The sequence below is a fragment of the Schistocerca serialis genome, chromosome 4, assembly GCF_023864345.2.
Source record: "Schistocerca serialis cubense isolate TAMUIC-IGC-003099 chromosome 4, iqSchSeri2.2, whole genome shotgun sequence".
In the NCBI taxonomy this organism is placed as follows: domain Eukaryota; kingdom Metazoa; phylum Arthropoda; class Insecta; order Orthoptera; family Acrididae; genus Schistocerca; species Schistocerca serialis.
Genome location: NC_064641.1, coordinates 369,681,376 through 369,698,585, shown reverse-complemented (window position 1 = coordinate 369,698,585; position 17,210 = coordinate 369,681,376). Strand labels below are relative to the sequence as shown.

General features: G+C 40.3%; 1 protein-coding gene across 1 annotated transcript in view; it reads right to left on the bottom strand.

Annotated features, from left to right (window-relative positions):
• LOC126474471 (membrane-bound alkaline phosphatase-like) overlaps nucleotides 1-17,210 on the bottom strand; it is a 151,972-nt gene that overhangs the window by 9,015 nt on the left and 125,747 nt on the right. Inside the window, exons 5-6 of the mRNA XM_050101944.1 lie at nucleotides 6,529-6,663; nucleotides 2,938-3,129 (exon numbers count right to left, since the gene is read on the bottom strand). Coding sequence (XP_049957901.1) covers nucleotides 2,938-3,129; nucleotides 6,529-6,663 — 327 coding nt within the window. The remainder of the gene's footprint in view (nucleotides 1-2,937; nucleotides 3,130-6,528; nucleotides 6,664-17,210) is intronic.

The window sequence follows — 17,210 nt, the reverse complement described above, 5'->3', positions numbered from 1 at the left end:
CTCTTTGATTAACATCGTTTCCACCCTTTAAGTGTAATTTTTAATTTTTTATTTATGCCACTATTACGTTTTCGGCTGTAGAGCCCTACTCAAATGTAATGGTGAAAGAAACTCAGTAAATATCAAACATGTTTGAATGGCAAGGCGCTAAAGCCGAAATAGCGACTGGGAAATAAATGATTAATACAAACTTGCAGTCAAATAGTAGCAGTGATTACATTCAAGAAAGATATAACTTAGCGCAATTATCTGCTGTACAGGTACACTACCCTTCATAATTTTGGCAGCATCATGCTGCATATTACAACTGAGCAATATAGCAGTGATCTATATGAGTTATTACTTAGAATACAGAATAGTATGCTCACAGAACGATTCATAATACCACTTACAGTACTGTATAGATAATTATTGTACATATACATACTTACCGGTAAATTTTGGTAACGCTCAGTTCCCTATAAACTGCTTTGAACTTTCCATGCAGTATACTAAACATGCCAGTTGACCCCGGTAGACGGTACGACTGTGTAGAGGTACGTTGTTTACAATTCTGTTCATTTATAAAACAATCAAATGGCTCTGAACGCTATGGGTCTTAACATCTGTGGTCATCAGTCCCCTAGAACTTAGAACTACTTAAACCTAACTAACCTAAGGACATCACACACATCCATGCCCGAGGCAGGATTCGAACCTGCGAGCGTAGCAGTCGCGCGATTCCGGACTGAGCGCCTAAAACAGCTCGGCCACCGCGGCCGGCGTTCATTTGCAGTTTCGTTTGTATGAAGGTAGGACATGCTGCGAAAGAAGATAGTACACGCAGCGAAAGTAATTGAAATTTCTTCTGATTCGAGGGTGAAGATAATAACTTTGGACATAGAAGTCTACAGTATTCAACAATATCAAATAAGTTGCAGGTTTCCTTCAGAAGAGTTGTCAAGACCATACACCAGCATCGAGAAAGAGACTCCTGTGATGATCGTCCTCACTCAGTAGCATCCAGGATAACATCAGAATACCATGAACAGTACGTGGTAGTGACCAGTAAACATAACAGACTCATAATTTTCCGTAAATTGACTGATGAACTAAAAGTAACTAGGGATACAGCAGTGAGTGAGTCGACAGTGAGACGGCGCATGTCATAAAGCAACCTCCATGGTCACATAGCAGGAAGGAAACCATCAAAAGATGTCTCTCGCAGTGTGAGATTAAACGTTAGGGGAAAGGTTTAAGCATCGACCACGGCCTGTCAGATCGCAAGTTTTAAGTGAATTATCTTGTGATGAGTTGGACAGGCGGATCCGAAAACGGGGCATCACGAGTGGGACAAAGTTGTGGGAGATCCTGCACCAAGAAAGGAGACTAATTCCAACTGAAACACATAGCAAAATTCACTCATCACATGCCGAGAGTATGCAAGGTAGTGATTAAAGCAAAGGGTGGTTATTCTGAGGAACCCAAAATTTAGTGGTTTTGTTTACTTATGTATTGTTTGAGTTTCATATTCACTTAGAAAGCAATAACATGCAATGTATTTACTTTCCATTGTCCATAATCATGTGGTGTTTCCAAACTTGCAGAGGATATTATATGTCCAAAACATGTAATGAGATACCTATTGAAACAAAATTCATTTGCTTCTGCACTTACTGCTGCTTACAAGGTGACGGCTTTAAGGGCCTGTCTTCCATCCACGCAGATGTCGGTGGTGAGGCGACATTACGATAGCCATAGTACATGACCAGTGCGTGATGATGATGTTGAAATATAGTAACGATTGTATGATATTTCAGAGATATCAGCGTTACTGAAATAGTGTTAAGCAATTTGATCATTACTTTAGTCATTACTTTAGTGCCAAAGGTAAATACTGACATCTAACAGAAATGTGTGGCAGCAGTACAGAAGGGATGAAATGGAGCGGTGGAAGTTGACTGGTCAGAGGAAGAGTGAGACACCACGTGTTAGATTAGGAAAAAAAAACCAGATCTAAAATATAGGAACAAACAGCTATGATAAAAACGTGAATGGCATTGACAGGTGCTGGTTCAGTGTTGGACATAAAGAAAACAATTCGGATATGCTGAGGGGGAAGTGGTTTTGCACAAAACGCAGGTTACAGAGCAGCTATTTCCAGTGTGGTGTGGCCGAAATACGAGAAGATGGAGAGTGGAGTATTACGTAGAGGTTCAGCCTCGATGCCGGACTTATCCTTTCTGGCATTACAATTATGGAATGATGATAAGTATTTGCTATGTGATTAAGAGGTACTGAGGACACCAGTGACTAGATGAAGGAAAGAGAGCGTGAGAAAAACACTTCGCCTACCAATACTGACTTCAGAAAAGAGGACACTTTTATAATAAAAATTTGCGCCAAAATGGCTCTGTTGTGATCATATAAAGCAGTAATACAGGAACCGTGCAAAATTTTGAAATCTAACGCAAACGCGAACTGCGAAAGGATTCGTAAAAGGTATCCTCCGTCTACAGGCCTAGCCTGCCGGAGTGGCCGAGCGGTTCTAGGCGCTACAGTCTGGAACCGCGCGACCGCTACGGTAGCAGGTTCGAATCCTGCCTCGGGTATGGATGTGTGTAATATCCATAGGTTAGTTAGGTTTAAGTAGTTCTAAGTTATAGGGGACTGATGGTCTCAGAAGTTAAGTCCCATAGTGCTCAGAGCCATTTGAACCATTTTTTTTTCTACAGGCCTGACGTCCCCCCGGTACTGACCGAGCGCCGCAGTCATCCTCCATCAATGCTGGATTCTGTATGGAGGGACGATTATTCTGGAAACCGCTCTCCTAGCCGTTGCGTTTTTCGTAAAGTGCGTATATGATTGACAATAAGTTAACTTATAAAATCAGATGAGATATTCTTAGGTTGTCGACATTCGAATATTGGATATCTTTGAAGTGAAAGAGCTGCTTACCAAAAATGTCGTTGCCCCTGGGAGGGGAGCCGCTAAAACTCAGGCTGTGTGCATGGTCGGCCATGACGACAACCAAGGTGTCACTTTCGTTTGTCAGCTCCAGTACGACTTGTAGCGCTGCTTCCAGTTCCAGCGTCTCGTCCAGAGCCTTTTGTGCTAGATTTAGCCCATGAGCCTTGTCCATTAGGGCAGCTGCGTTAGAAATAAGCAAAGAAGGCGCATGTAACGTAGTGGAAATGATTTCCTGCAACGTGATTGAATGAATCTTCACGTATGTTAATTTACAAACGTTTTAAATGAAAAATTAGAATTTTTCTGCAATATAGTTTATTTTTTAGATAATAGAAATAATTCCACTATTTTAGTTAAAGTAATCGTATTTTATTGCACAAAGTCTAGCAAACACAAATAAATCTATCAAGATAGTAAGCACCAATTTACAAATAAGCAATAAATAAAACAAGATATTAAGCACCACCTTACTAATACCCTCTGAATTAAGTTTATACATTGTACATAATTTTAACACTGTGGCAGCATGTTAAATCTGGCTTTAAATTGTAGCAATCAGGTGATCAATGACATGCCTGTTAATTTTTCTTACCGATCGAATTCATCTTTCAATCTTGTCATTAAGTTTTACCACTGTACATTACACATTAAAGATATTTTTGCTCAACAACAATATGTTAAATCAATTAAACATGTAAACAGCTATAAACCATCGCTCTATGAATTGATGGTTAATTTTTTTGTTCATTCGTTTCAGGGTCAGTTTTATCATGAAATTTTACTACCTACGTAAGCTTGCAGACCCTCTGAAGAGCCTCATCATATCCGGTTTTGCTACCAATTTGTGTAATATTATCTCAATTTAAAGGAATTTTATTTAGTTGGTTAGTGTTATGCTTCGTAGATCATTTGCACAATAAATCGTAATGATGTGGAACTAATCATTTATATTCAAATAAGTAATTTGTAAAATTAGATACGTGCTGAAATCTTTTTAAGAATATACAGACGTGACTTAAAAATTCCTACCCACCTCCTTTTACCCAATACAGTTACAGAAATTTCTCTACGGAAGAGGTACAGTTTTATCAGTCTGTTAACAACTGCCCTACCAAGTTCTTTTTATCCCTTGTGTACAAAAGTGGTTTGTCTAGATATTTTTGTAAGTAAGTTATTTCATAATGTAATAAGTTGGTTGTGCATTTTCATTAACTTCTCATTACCAGTCACAGCACATACTACACAAACTCTACATACACTATCAAATGTTAACAGAATTGTGACAATGACACGTGGCTTGAATTCGGTGTGCCACAATTCCCTGTTTGCTTGCTAGAAAAACTTAATCAGCATCCTGTCGAAATGAGTCAGATGTTGACCTCAGAACGGCCTAAAATGTTAGTATTATCCGTATCAAAGCTTTGGTGTAGGATTTCCGGATAAAATATGTAGCGTGAAAACGTCAAATTAAAGAAGGGTTTTACTGTCTTTTACTTGTGTGACGCTCTGAGTGAAACCCTTAATCTGTGTTACTGAAGTAATATTTCACTATATAGGTCATCCTGGTTACTGTTTACTATTTGATTTTATATTTGGTTTAGTAAGAAGTTAGCGTTAGCAATTTATTGTACAGTTTTTTGTTGTTTTTTCTCCTTGGTAAATGAAAGTTCAGCCTGAATTTTGTTCCTTGGTGATGGGTACGTCTGTTTGTGCAGTTAGCGATTTCTTTGTGTGCATAACTAAATGGTCTATATATTCATGTGGTGTAGTTATAATTCCCAAAATTTTGAACAGAACTTTACAGTGAGCCTGACTGATACTTTTTCAGATAATTCTTACGACCGTTTTCTGTAGTATGAAAACTGTTCATTTTGTGAAATCTGTCGCCGAGTGTATGGCCGAAGGGTATACTGTATAACAAAAACATCATGGCTCTTATGAACTGATGACAGGTCTCTAAGGCCATAACATGCTGATAACTTCTTGTTTGCTACTATACCGCTGGATTTGCGTAACTTCAACTGGAAATTGTTTGCCACTTAGTATGTCTACATTTAATTTCACGTATCATTTTTCCATTTTTTAACTGAAATTGATGGTTTTTATTTCAGTTCAGTGTAACTTTATATATTTCAACTATTTTAAATATCCTTGACAGTTTCAATCACGTTCTCTGGAGTTCTCTTTTCCACTGACTGTAATGTTGCTGTCATCAGCAAATATAATTTTTCCTTACAAAAACTAAAATACCAAAAACATTTGAAAGTCATCCATAAATAAAGTGCACTTAACGGAACCTCTTACTTATGAAGTAGTACGATATCGCTATCCAAAAAATGGTCACATTTGTACCTTCGTGGTTACAGTTCTGGTTATCATGTACAACATATCATCAACGCCATATTTAAAATGAGGTAAATAAAGAATGGATCTTGAAAACCCGAATCCACGGACGACCTATGCTTCGATCTGTCTGAGGAAATTATGCCTCCAAGTAGTGTCATAGGCCTTCTCAAGGTCAAAAAACACGTTCTTAAGGTTTCCGCAGGACTCCAAGATATATCAGACGAACGAGGTTATGATTCACTTTAACATGGGATGAAACCACAATCTACGGGAAAATCGGAAAGTTTTATTTCACAGTATGTGTAGAATAGCTGATTATAAAATTTTAAGAAGTTAGCGTTCGTATATATAGATATGCTACGAATTCAATAATATTCGTATTCTATTTTTGCGATAAGGCAATAGTTTCTGTCATGTAAATGTTCTATGCATAAGTGCATAATATTCATACAAAAGTTTTTAATGATCAGCTGTGGTTGACTGCATATGTGCCATAACGTTACCTTTCATTTGATACTGTGGAAATAGCAATATTTCATACTTTTCTCTTAACACTGATTAATAACCAAAACTAGTTATATTTGAGTCGGAGACATATCCAGCACCTACTGAATGTTGGCTCACTTCTCACAACGGACAGTGTTTCATACATCATTCAATTTGGAAGTGATTCAGAACAGTTCGAAATAATTCCAGACACAGTGTGATGACTAGACCAGCACTGCATCGAACTGCTTTTGCAACGCTTTTAAGATGGGCAAGCGTAAAGTAAGGGTTACACGTATGTGTCACATGCTAAAGTAGCAATGTAAAATTATATATTGAACATTATCGTCTCAGTAAATGGGACACCATTAATAGCAAGTAATCACCGGGGACTGGTACAACAAAACCGCATTTATCTAACAATTCATCTGCGGACCCTGGTCGTTGTAACGCTACTGATTTCAATATCGTGTACTTTCAGCTGCGTCCCTAATTACAGTGAACCCCCTGAATAGTTAAAAATACGTTTTATTTTACCACATACCTTAGGTGGGGAATATTCATAACAAATTACATGTATAAACAGATATTACATTAGTTTCATTATTCGTTTCCATTTACGCTACTGGTAAAGAGTTACGGAAAACTAAGTCTCTTTTTTGTTAAGCGGGGATAACGTGCTCATACCTCTACCGGGATGCTGTGAGTCAGGAAGCCCTTCGTCACTGTGTTTATCAGTGCGCTTACCGCAGACGAGCAGGATGAAGCCGTTGTACTCCCGCTGCAGCGCTGTGATGGCAGCACGCGTCATTTCCGACAACCTTGGAGTAGAGCTGTCCGCGGTGTCCAGGTGGAATGGCAGTTCAGACGCGCCGAAAAGCCCTGTCAACAGCGCCACAATAGAGAACTCACTCCCTTTCGCCCTCGTCCGTAACACGTGGTGCACTACACGTCCCGTCTTCTTTTTGGCAACGGACAGTTACAATCATTTTTGCATAATTCATTTCATCAGCTTTCCATATGACTAAAGGACAATAAAATAGTAATTTATTGTTAGTACTAACGGGACAAAATTGAGGATATGTTAGACGCTGATCAGTTTGGCGTTAAGAAATGTTTTTATTTTATTTATTCGTATGGCTAGGGCCTCCGTCGGGCACGCCGTTCGCCGAGTGCCGTCTTTCAATTTGACGCCACTTCGGCGACCTGCAGTCGATGAGGATGAAAGCATGATGATGAGAACAGCACAACACCCAGTCCCTAGGTAGAGAAAATTCCCGATCCAGCCGGGAATCGAACCCGGGCCCAGAGGATTGACAATCCGTCACGCTCACAATTTTTTCTCCATTTTGTTCGTTGTTGATCGTTGTGTTTGGTCGTTACGGACGTCACATGACATGCGTCCAAGGTTGTTGTTGATCCTTCCACTCAGTTTTTTTTATTACACAGGCCAACCAGCTCTCTGACCGAACACGCTGAGCTATCGTGCCGGCGGTTCAGCTACTGGGGGCAGACGTTAGGAAACCTAACGACAACAGAGAAGTGCTCCTGACTTTGCCCTTGATAATAGAAGCAAGACTTAAGAAAAATAAAGACAAATGATTTGTCGACCTGGGAGAAGAATTCGACAATGAACATGGTGCACTATGTTCTAAAGACTGAGAAACGTAGGAGTAAGCTAAATTGAAAAGCGCGTAACATGCAGTGTGTAAAAGAACTAAGAGGGAACAATAGTGTTGGAGTACGAAAGACATAGTGCGCGGATGAAAAAGGGTGTAAGACAGGGATGCAATCGTTCGCCCCTACTTTTCAGTCTATACATCGAAGAACGAGAATAAAAGACAGGTCGAAGAGTGAAATTAAAATTTATGGTGAAAAGTTATGAATGTTAATTATCGCTGATGACGGTGATGTCTACAGTGACAGTAAAGAAGATTTGCACGATCCGTCGAACTGAATAAGCAGTCTAATGAGTACAGAATGTGGACTGAGAGCAAATCGAAGAAAGCCAAAACTAGTGAGAAGTAGCAGAAACAATAATAGCGAGAAAAACAATATCAAAATCGGAATTCTGCTTCCTTGGAACCAAAATAATCCGTTATTGACAAAGCAAGGAGGACAAAAAGACTAGCACAAGGTTCATTTCTGTGGATGAACATTTGAAACACGGCATTCTGTGGTCGAGGATTATGGACTGTGGGAAAACCGGAAAACAAAAGAGTCGAAGAATTTCTGACGTGGTTTACAGAAGAATGTTGAAAATTAGGTAGGCTGATAACTTAAGGAATGGGAGTTCTCATCCCAGTCAGCGAGGAAAGGAACATACGGAAACATTGACAAAATGAACGACGAGATGTGTTATGACATCAAAGAATAGCTTCTATAGTAGTAAAGGAAGCTCTAGTGGGTTAAAACTGCAGATGAAGGCAGAGATTGAAATACATCCTAAAAATAAAAGAAGTGATGAGAAGTACGGCAACTCACCGACACACTATTACGGTATATCACTACAAACTCACTAGTTTTGCAAACGTAAGGCACTCTTCGCATATCGAGGAAGTCGTCGTCTATTCAGTATACCCAAGAACAAATCTACATTCACGTACATCAGGCTTCATATTTATGGTCTGGTACCCGTAATCAGAGAATTAAAATAAAAAACGTTTTGACTCAGATTTTCGGGAGGTTTCCGTTGGTAATAAAGAAGTAGGCTGAAGAGGAAATATCCTCTCAAAACATCCCGAACTGTGACACTATCAGCTCGCCTGGTGTTCCAATTAAAAGTTTCTGAGTCTCAAGTGGATCATTACAACCTGTTCTAGGTTTTAGTGGTAGAAACATAAGTGCATACTATAAATGCGATGCAACCACACTCCATCGTTATATTCTGCTTGGGATATCCTTAAGATCGGTAACGGAGTGGTTTCCCTTTCCCTTCTTTATTCTTTACCAATCGTCAATGACTGACTGATTCATCCGCTTTTAGGGGCTACTTCTCACATCGAAATAAAAAGAGTGTTCATGACCACCACCCATCTACCTACGAACAACATTGAGGGAGAGGGGAGGGGGGCGCATTTATACCGCTGGTTTCTAGGTCCCTTTTAGTAGCCTTTAATGACTATCATAAGTTACAGCGGCTGAATTCTAACATGCAACCTACACGAGTAAGAGGTAGGAAATGAAAAAATAAAACAAAGTTTTCCAAGGAAAGACTATTACGATATAACATCACTCGACTTGGGATTTACTTTTCATGTCTCTTTCATTTCTTTCGTTAATGCCATCCATGTTGTATAATAAACTATGTGTAAATCGAAGGTCAAAATATTGTACACATATATTTTCTGTCGTATCATTTCTCCATCCAGAGATATTACACAGAGGAACACAAGGGTGAGGACCGTTGAAGGGTAACGTGTTGTAGTAGTAGATGTGATGACGATCGGTGGCGTGGTTCCTTGCACGATGCGTGAGTGGCGCGAAAAGGTAAAGCAGAGAATTCTGTAAAATTAGTTATCGAAGTGGAAACTGGTGTAAAAAGAGTGCTAACTGTCGGACATCTTGTAATAATGTCAAAAGTAAAAATTGGCTAAGATTATCAAGCACTTCATAGCCTGTGTGCGGTGTGCTGCACGTATTAGGAGGAAGAACGCCACGATGTGGAATGTTCTTTCTGTAGATGGGTATACGTAACGAATAATTTATAAGCAGTGCAGTTGTGAGGCACAGCACGTCTTATTCTTTCCGGTTAATTCTCAATAAATTTTCTCAGCTTTGTTGACATATAAATTAGCTGCTGCAGTGAATGAAACCTGTGTTTTTGTGCATTTTTAAGGTCCATCCCGAACAAACATAAACAGGTCTACAAATATTTGATTTCCAGAAACTGTTATACTACAGGGATCCATTTTATCCTGGCATCATCAGTTATTTCCACGATGAATTTCGCTAAATTCGAGAAAGAAGTGGTACGACACTAGATAGAGCTACAGCGGGGCCAACGATTGTAGCCTCCATTCTTGACCTCCATCAGCTAGAAGCAACCACCACGCATATGTCTTTTATCATCGAAAAAAATTGACACCAAACAGCGGTGAGAACAATGTGAATTGTGGCATGTACGTACTGAGTGTAGTAGACATTTCAGTGTAAAGTCTGCTTTGATTCATTTTGTGAGACCTGCTACTTATAAGCATTCTCGGAGGTGAAATTAATTGAATGTTCATGAATTTACTTGGTGGTACTAGTGTGGATCTCGCCAGCAAATCTAAGTTGATTCTCGTTCACACATACACACACATATGCGAACGAAATATTATTTTTCTTATTGTCACAGTGGGCATCATTTTCCCAGACATAAAACAAGTCACAACCACCCTGTTCCTAAGAAGGTTTCAAGGAGGTTTCCCTTGGTTATCAGGGTAATCACGGAAGTATCCTACTAGTTATTCACAATGGAGAACCCTTTTCCTCATTTTCAGACTCTTTTGATATTTGGCTAAAAAGAGCATTGTTCTAGGTAGCCCGATGAGCTCTCACGAATAGGGGATGAAAGACCACACAATTTCATAAAATTTTACGTGTTTTTGGAAAACGAACAATATCGATCTGAAAATAAAATGGTTCCATCCCTCAAGTCCGACAAAGGTTTTCGGTCATCTCTTGAATGTTGCGACTGAATTTCCCCCTCTAAAGGTGTCAGTAAATCCACCTTTCATACAATTCTGTGGTTTTATCAAGTTCTACAGGGTCTCTTTTCTCTGCCTGTGTCTTCTCATACTTTTCATGACAGGGAGGAGGATCACGCTAAGAACGGAAACTGAGTTGCGTTTTATTATGATTTTCATTTCATTTGTTACTCAGCACACCGTGGCCATGTAACCATCTGTCCTAAGCATTGATGAGTGCTGGGTTAAACGCATGTAACTTGGTGAATTCAGTTGGCGTTTCTTGACAGCTTAGAAGCAGAAGCCTGAGAACAGGGATCGATTTTAACTTTCAAAGCCAGCTTATGGGTCGCTAACGAGGGTTTTATCAGCTCTTGCGATTGGCTCCTTCTAATTGAAGTAGGCGCATTGAAAAATTCATCTTTTTGATTTGTCTGTTCATCCCATCCAGTTTTTCGGGTCTATGTGCATCGAAGCGAGGCAGGTTGGAATTTGGACAGAGTTGGTCAATCACAAAAGACGTTCAGAGCTCGTCTGTGGTGAGTATGATGTATCTCTCTTGCGCACAATGAATCGGGGAGTTACATTTTTCGAGTTAGGAACTTTCTGTAACTGTAAAGTCATTTGTTGCAACCATTATGAGGTTCTTGCGGGTAACAATTTTCGTATGAGTTAACTAAATTCAGACTGGGCGGCAATTGTTCTTTACATTGTCACGATTCACTTTATGTATCATTATTCCAAATGCGGTTCGTGTTTCTTTCCGCTGCGATCTTGTCGACTGAACTTTGGCTAGAAAATGATGAACGTCATCTTCGATTATTGTGTCAAATGTTTGAGTATTTACGTGGGAGCATACAAGGTCCATGTTGCGTCCGTGATTTAGCGTAATCCTCGCTGAATAATGATGATTAATAGGGTTTACCCTTACAGAAACATAGTGTTAGCATTTTATACACGTTCACGTTTAATGAATCTCAGAGTTTACGATTTTGGAACCAAAGTGTTAGGATATTATGCGCGTTCCACGTTTAATGAATCTGAGGCGTATGCCCCATTTCGAGAATAAATATCCTGTAGGTCTCAGTTTACTTCGTTAAGCTTTTCCCCAATGTTCCTAAAAGCACGTCTTCCATCATCCTGTGATCGCTAGCTCCATGCACCCTATGAGAGAAAGTTACTAGGAAGCATGTAGTTCAGATCAATGCTTGATCGATCCATCTGATCTCTGGTAGAAAGATGTCTATTGTTGATTTCCTTTGAGATGGAACATAGGTCGAAAATCGAATTATAACTTATGGTACTTCTGAGTACTTCTCCTTCAGGAGAAGTTATAGGGTATTATGCAACGTATTTGTCCATTTTGAAAATAAAGGCTAAGAAAATTTCCTGTAATAAAGCAAAAGATAACTTCACTAAATAATCAACTTCTAATATTTAGACATTTGAACAGTTATTAAACCGTTGGCGTCTTTTATGTGGGGTTGCCAGAATATTTTAGATACAGCAGATCTTTTGGGAAGCGTTAGACCCTTGGAGATGGTTAACGTGTAATTTTTTATTGCAGGAGTAATGCACTTTCTTGATCTATGACATCACAGCGTTGTAATTCTCGCATTGTAAACAGCAGCATTGTCTTCTTGTGATTTTTCATGTTTATTTCAAGTGGTAGTAATTTAATGTGTTAATGATACGTGTGTGCGCGGGAAATAATAGGTGTCTACGATCAGTAACTTTTCAGGTCTAAGGTTGCTTTGTTAAAACGTATTTGAGCTATATCGGTTGCTACTCTGAGTAGAGTGACAGGGTTAGACGTTCGAGATCCCAACCTCGAAAGTTATATGAGATGGATTGTGAACAGAGCGTTAGCGCGTCAAATAACGACCTCGGAAGGGAAACAGAAAATGTTTCAGAGGACCAGAGTGTTCTGTTTATGGAAAGTGAGCACTCAAGCAATATGGGATCAGAAACAGTTTCCGTGCCTATCGGATGTGCTGACCACGGAGGCCATGAGAGATAAAGCAGGAACAGGGAGCCTCAACATGGGGTAAGATCTCCCCTCACCAGAAAATTGGGTAACGCAGGAGACCACTGAACCCACGGCAATGAAAACTATGCCCGCAGCAGGCACGCCATCTTCGTCCTTTTTTTTATTTCGTTGCTTCAAAAACCTCATGTCACAACAATTTCAGGTACAAAATAATGAATTCAGAATTATGCAGGCACAGAGCACTGATTTAGGCGAATAGAGCAAAGCACAAAACATCAACACATAAGAAATGAAGTGACGATGGGGAGAAGTTTGTACGGAATTACAAATGAATAAGCAATGGCGCCAAGATGTGAACAAGGTAAAGGTTGAATCGATTACTATTGTAGGCCTGCTGATTGTTAACGATGCGCGGAGCACAGGTAGAACATCAGCAACTAGTGTTTCTGAGTAGATGCTGTGGATGGCCCTCGTGTTTTTCTGGGAGAAGTACTGAATTTTAGTATTAATAGAGTTGATACTTTTTCGCATGGGAGCCGTAGACTGACTGTTGCCATTGGTTGGTGGGTTTGAAAGGGGCAAAGGGACCAAACGGCTTGCTCATCGGTCCACTGTTCAATATGGTAGTACTGGTGAAGCCGGTGGCACTGAAAGTTTCCGTGGTCGTGATTTAATTACTTACCGTACGTTTGATGTGTCTGAAGTGTATAATTGAGATATTGGTACATATCATTTCAATGTCAAAACGCCTTTTGTTGTGAGAACGCGTAGCCGTTGTCGGGTTGACCTTGACGAGGCAGTTTATGTTTGGTGTAAAGGATATGGTGTATGTGGAAGCGTACATTTTGTTGCTGATTTTACTGCTAATTTTCATAAATAAAGTCTGTGTCGTTGAAAAACTACACATTCATTTTCCCAAAAGCGATTCTTGGAGTTGTAGCTCTTAGGGGCCCTCTGGAATGCTCTCTGTGTGAAGCAAACCTGTGTATCTCTGGGAATCGCAGCACGTTTGCGTTGTTGTAACTCAGAGCTGTATTGTTGAGCAGAGCATTGTTGCGCTGGAGGAGACAAAGATATTCACAAGTGTGCATACTATCTGAGCGGTGAGGTGCAAGAAGGTTTATTATACTTGTATTTTTATTTCAAGACCTTTGGTAGAATGCTGTGAACATTTACGTTTTTTGAGCTTTTTGTTTTGGATGCATAGTTACAGTTGTCTGAATGACGTGATGGTTCTGTCCTTGCATTTTGAGAAGCGAAGTTTGATCTCTGCAATTGCTTGTCTCTTGGTCTCTTTGCCAGAGACTGTTCACAATGTGTAAGAGTGCTTGGTTACAGATATATGCACGTCGTGTATGGGTTCACTGAATGCACTGGAAAAAAGGCACAACGGCACTGTGTTGAACTTCTCCCGCAACGAGGGCCACGTTAGTCTTTTGCATCTGAGGGTTATTCATTACTCTTTGTTGTGTGTGGTACCTTTTGGTTATAGCGTCTTATAGGTCTCTTCACTGTTGTGAAGGTACTTGGACAGAAACAAGGATGATTTTGGTAAGAAAGTGAATGAATTATAATTAAATTACTACTCTGCAATGAGTTGCCGGAGGCTATAGGCTCTTTGTACCAAATTATCCACAAAAGTATAACTGCAAAACTTTAGAAAGTTTGTTCGTGGAGCTCTGATTCACCCCTATACATCATCTACGCGATTCATAGAAGTAACCTCAGATTCTGTAAACACAAAGGAATTACAGACATTGGCTGCGAGTGGACGTTGATTAAATCAATAAGGAGAGTTGAAATTCGTGCTGGACTGCGATTCGGACCCAGGTCTGCTGCTTAGTAGGCAGAAGTTCTGTCCACTGTGCCATTCGGACACAGTGGTCATCGAAAATGCACGGACTACCCTAGCATGCCTGAAGTCAGACGCACATTCTAAACTTATCCGCACACTACTGATATAGTGACCCTTGCACATTATTGTTATTACTCTCGGCATTTCGCCGATTCCTGTAAGAGTTCGAGCATGGTGTGCATCCGCTTTCAAGAGATGAATGGACAAGGGTCAGTACGTTTTTACTGTGTGGATAAGTTGGGAATTTGGGTCTGACGGAAGACGTGCTGGGTAGTTCGTGCAGTTTCTGGCGGATGTGTCCGGATGGGACAGTGCTCAGCACTTCTGCCTAATAAGCAGGAGGCCCGGGTTCGAATCCTGATCCGAGACGAATTTTTAACTTTCACTGTTGATTTATACAGTGCCCACTGGCAGCGATTGTGTGTAATTCCTTTGTTTCTTAATTCATAGTGGCTGCTGGATCAAAACGATATCTGTTCCTTCGGACATGTCCGAAAGAAGCAATCGGCGAGGCGGACAGAGGAAGCCTAGGTCACGGCGAGACGGGAGCAAGGGAACCATCTGAAGGCAAGGTTGAACAAGCAGCAGCAAAGTACTGTAGAAGCCAATCCTACGTGATAAAAGAAACACAAACTGCAACTAGATAAGAGGTGAAAATGAAAGTGAGGTGGAAAATGTCGTAAAATCGGAACGGAAAAAATCGATGGAGACGAAGATTTCATATTCTTAAAACAGGCCGCAGATAAACTCTGTCAAATCGAACAAGACGTGTTACAAGAAGTTAGGAGGGACCAAAGTATCATGAAGAAAATTCCCTAAAGCGTGCATAATTTGAGACTGGGCTCAATATGGAATTGCACAAGGTTGAACCATGGAAGCGGCTATGATTTGTCGCAAGTATTATTGCGACCTTTTTCTTCAGCAATTATGTAAAATTGCTATAACATAAATCTCAAGTGGTGTCTTCTGTACACGCTCCTAATGTAAGCGTTATTCTTGGGATAATGTTATACACTCAAATTTCAATAAACATTTCAATTGCTTTGTCTCACAGTTTTTTCAGCTCAAGGGAAATGAACCGTCAGCTTTATGAGCAACTGAACCATCCACTGATTCTGAGAGAAAACTGTCTTGTCGGTATGGCAACTGTATTAGTTCTGTGTGGCATGTGAGTGAGATGCAACAGACCTTGTAAAAACGTCGGGTGGTCATTCTAGCGCAGAATGGGTAATACTTGGGATACCAGCGTATCCAGACTTGCCTACCACATAGAACAGTCAATTTCTGAGAATGTACTGGCATGACCATCTTCCCTGTAACTGTCAGAGGTGTAAAGCGACCACCTTGATTCGTGAAAAATGGCCACTGGCAGTATCATCTGGTCAGCAACGTGTTGATGACGGGGTAACTGTTGAAAAAAATTCTGAAGCAGTGGTTGGATGGGGCAGAATGCAGCAAATTAGTTGCAAATGAAACGCCGAACAACAGAATCCGGTGAACAACCATAGAACTTTCAGCTATGCGGTTCGTTCAGGACGAGCATAAATGTTTATCGCTTCAGGTACGGGTTCCTTGTTTGATCATGATCACAGTGCCTGGGTCTCGTCCTACGTTGACAATTACGTCGTAGCCTAGTGCAGCTGTTAGTTTTCGGTTGACAAGCTCTTGAAAAAAGATGTCATCTAAATCGGCAACAATGAATAGATTGATGGAAATTTAATATAAATGTATAAGGCGCTGTTTGTTTAAGGTTTATTGTTACAGATTCGTATGTTTGTATTGGGTGGCTACAATTAAAGTGCAACTTCTCATGGAGGTCGAGTGTGAGCTGTAATTATCGTAACGAAGTTAAACTTGGTAGATACTCGTACGCTAATGCCTAAACGCGTAGCCGATTTACGCTGGAAAGAATTAGTTCCAATCTTGGCTGACAGGTGCAAATGTGGCGCAGTGAATGCAAGTAAGACATTTTGAAATATGTTACGGAGGTGGTGTCGTACAACTTCAATGAATGGTAAGAGCTGCGTTATGGTACGAGTGAAACGGCATAATTTATTAGAGACTATCAATTTCGGTGTAAGATGAGACCATCACAGGGTCCAAAAGCCATCTCAGCTATGCATTCGCGTATATGAAATAATAATTATAAGATGTACATTGTTCAATCACAGACATTACAAATAAATGTTATATAGCGATACCTATTTAAAGCGAATATCAGTTCAGGAACAACATTTATCTGATAGCTGTTATCCTAATTACGCAAATGCATAGCAGATTCGGTTTTCGGATCAGATGATGGTGTGACTCTGGACCGAAATCGATCGTCTTTATTAAAATATACCATTGCAGTTACGTATTGCATCACGCATTTCGTAACACATACAGAAATTTTCCCACGTGTAACGGATAAGGAAACTGTCGTGGTTCGCAAAGATGGGACAAGTAAGAAAGACACAGTTTTGTTCAATATGAACACCGGAGACGTCGACAAGATGTTGTACAGTGCCAGGTTTGCACTGCTGGCGAGAATTGGAACTAATTTTTTCCAGCATAAATCTGTTCCGCGTTAACACGTTAGCATATCTATCAAGTTTCGCTGCTATACTTTAAACACAGCGCACAGTGGACGTCTGAGAGTAGATGCACTTTAGTTGTAACCACCCGGTATCTGAGGCTTAAGTCCACGGAACGTGGTTTGGACTCTCTCACGCTGGACATTCTTCTGAGTAGGAGCGATATCGAGTGTCAGGTGCATCGAAGAGCGGGGCGCTATGAAGTTATCTTCAGCATCTGCGCCCATCTTGCTAGCATTTCGCTATTTCTGCGTATTTTGCAGTGGTCGTCTGTAGAATCTAAACCCTTATGCTCGAGTGTAGGTTGATTTTGGTCGAATATTTTGGGATTAGCTGTT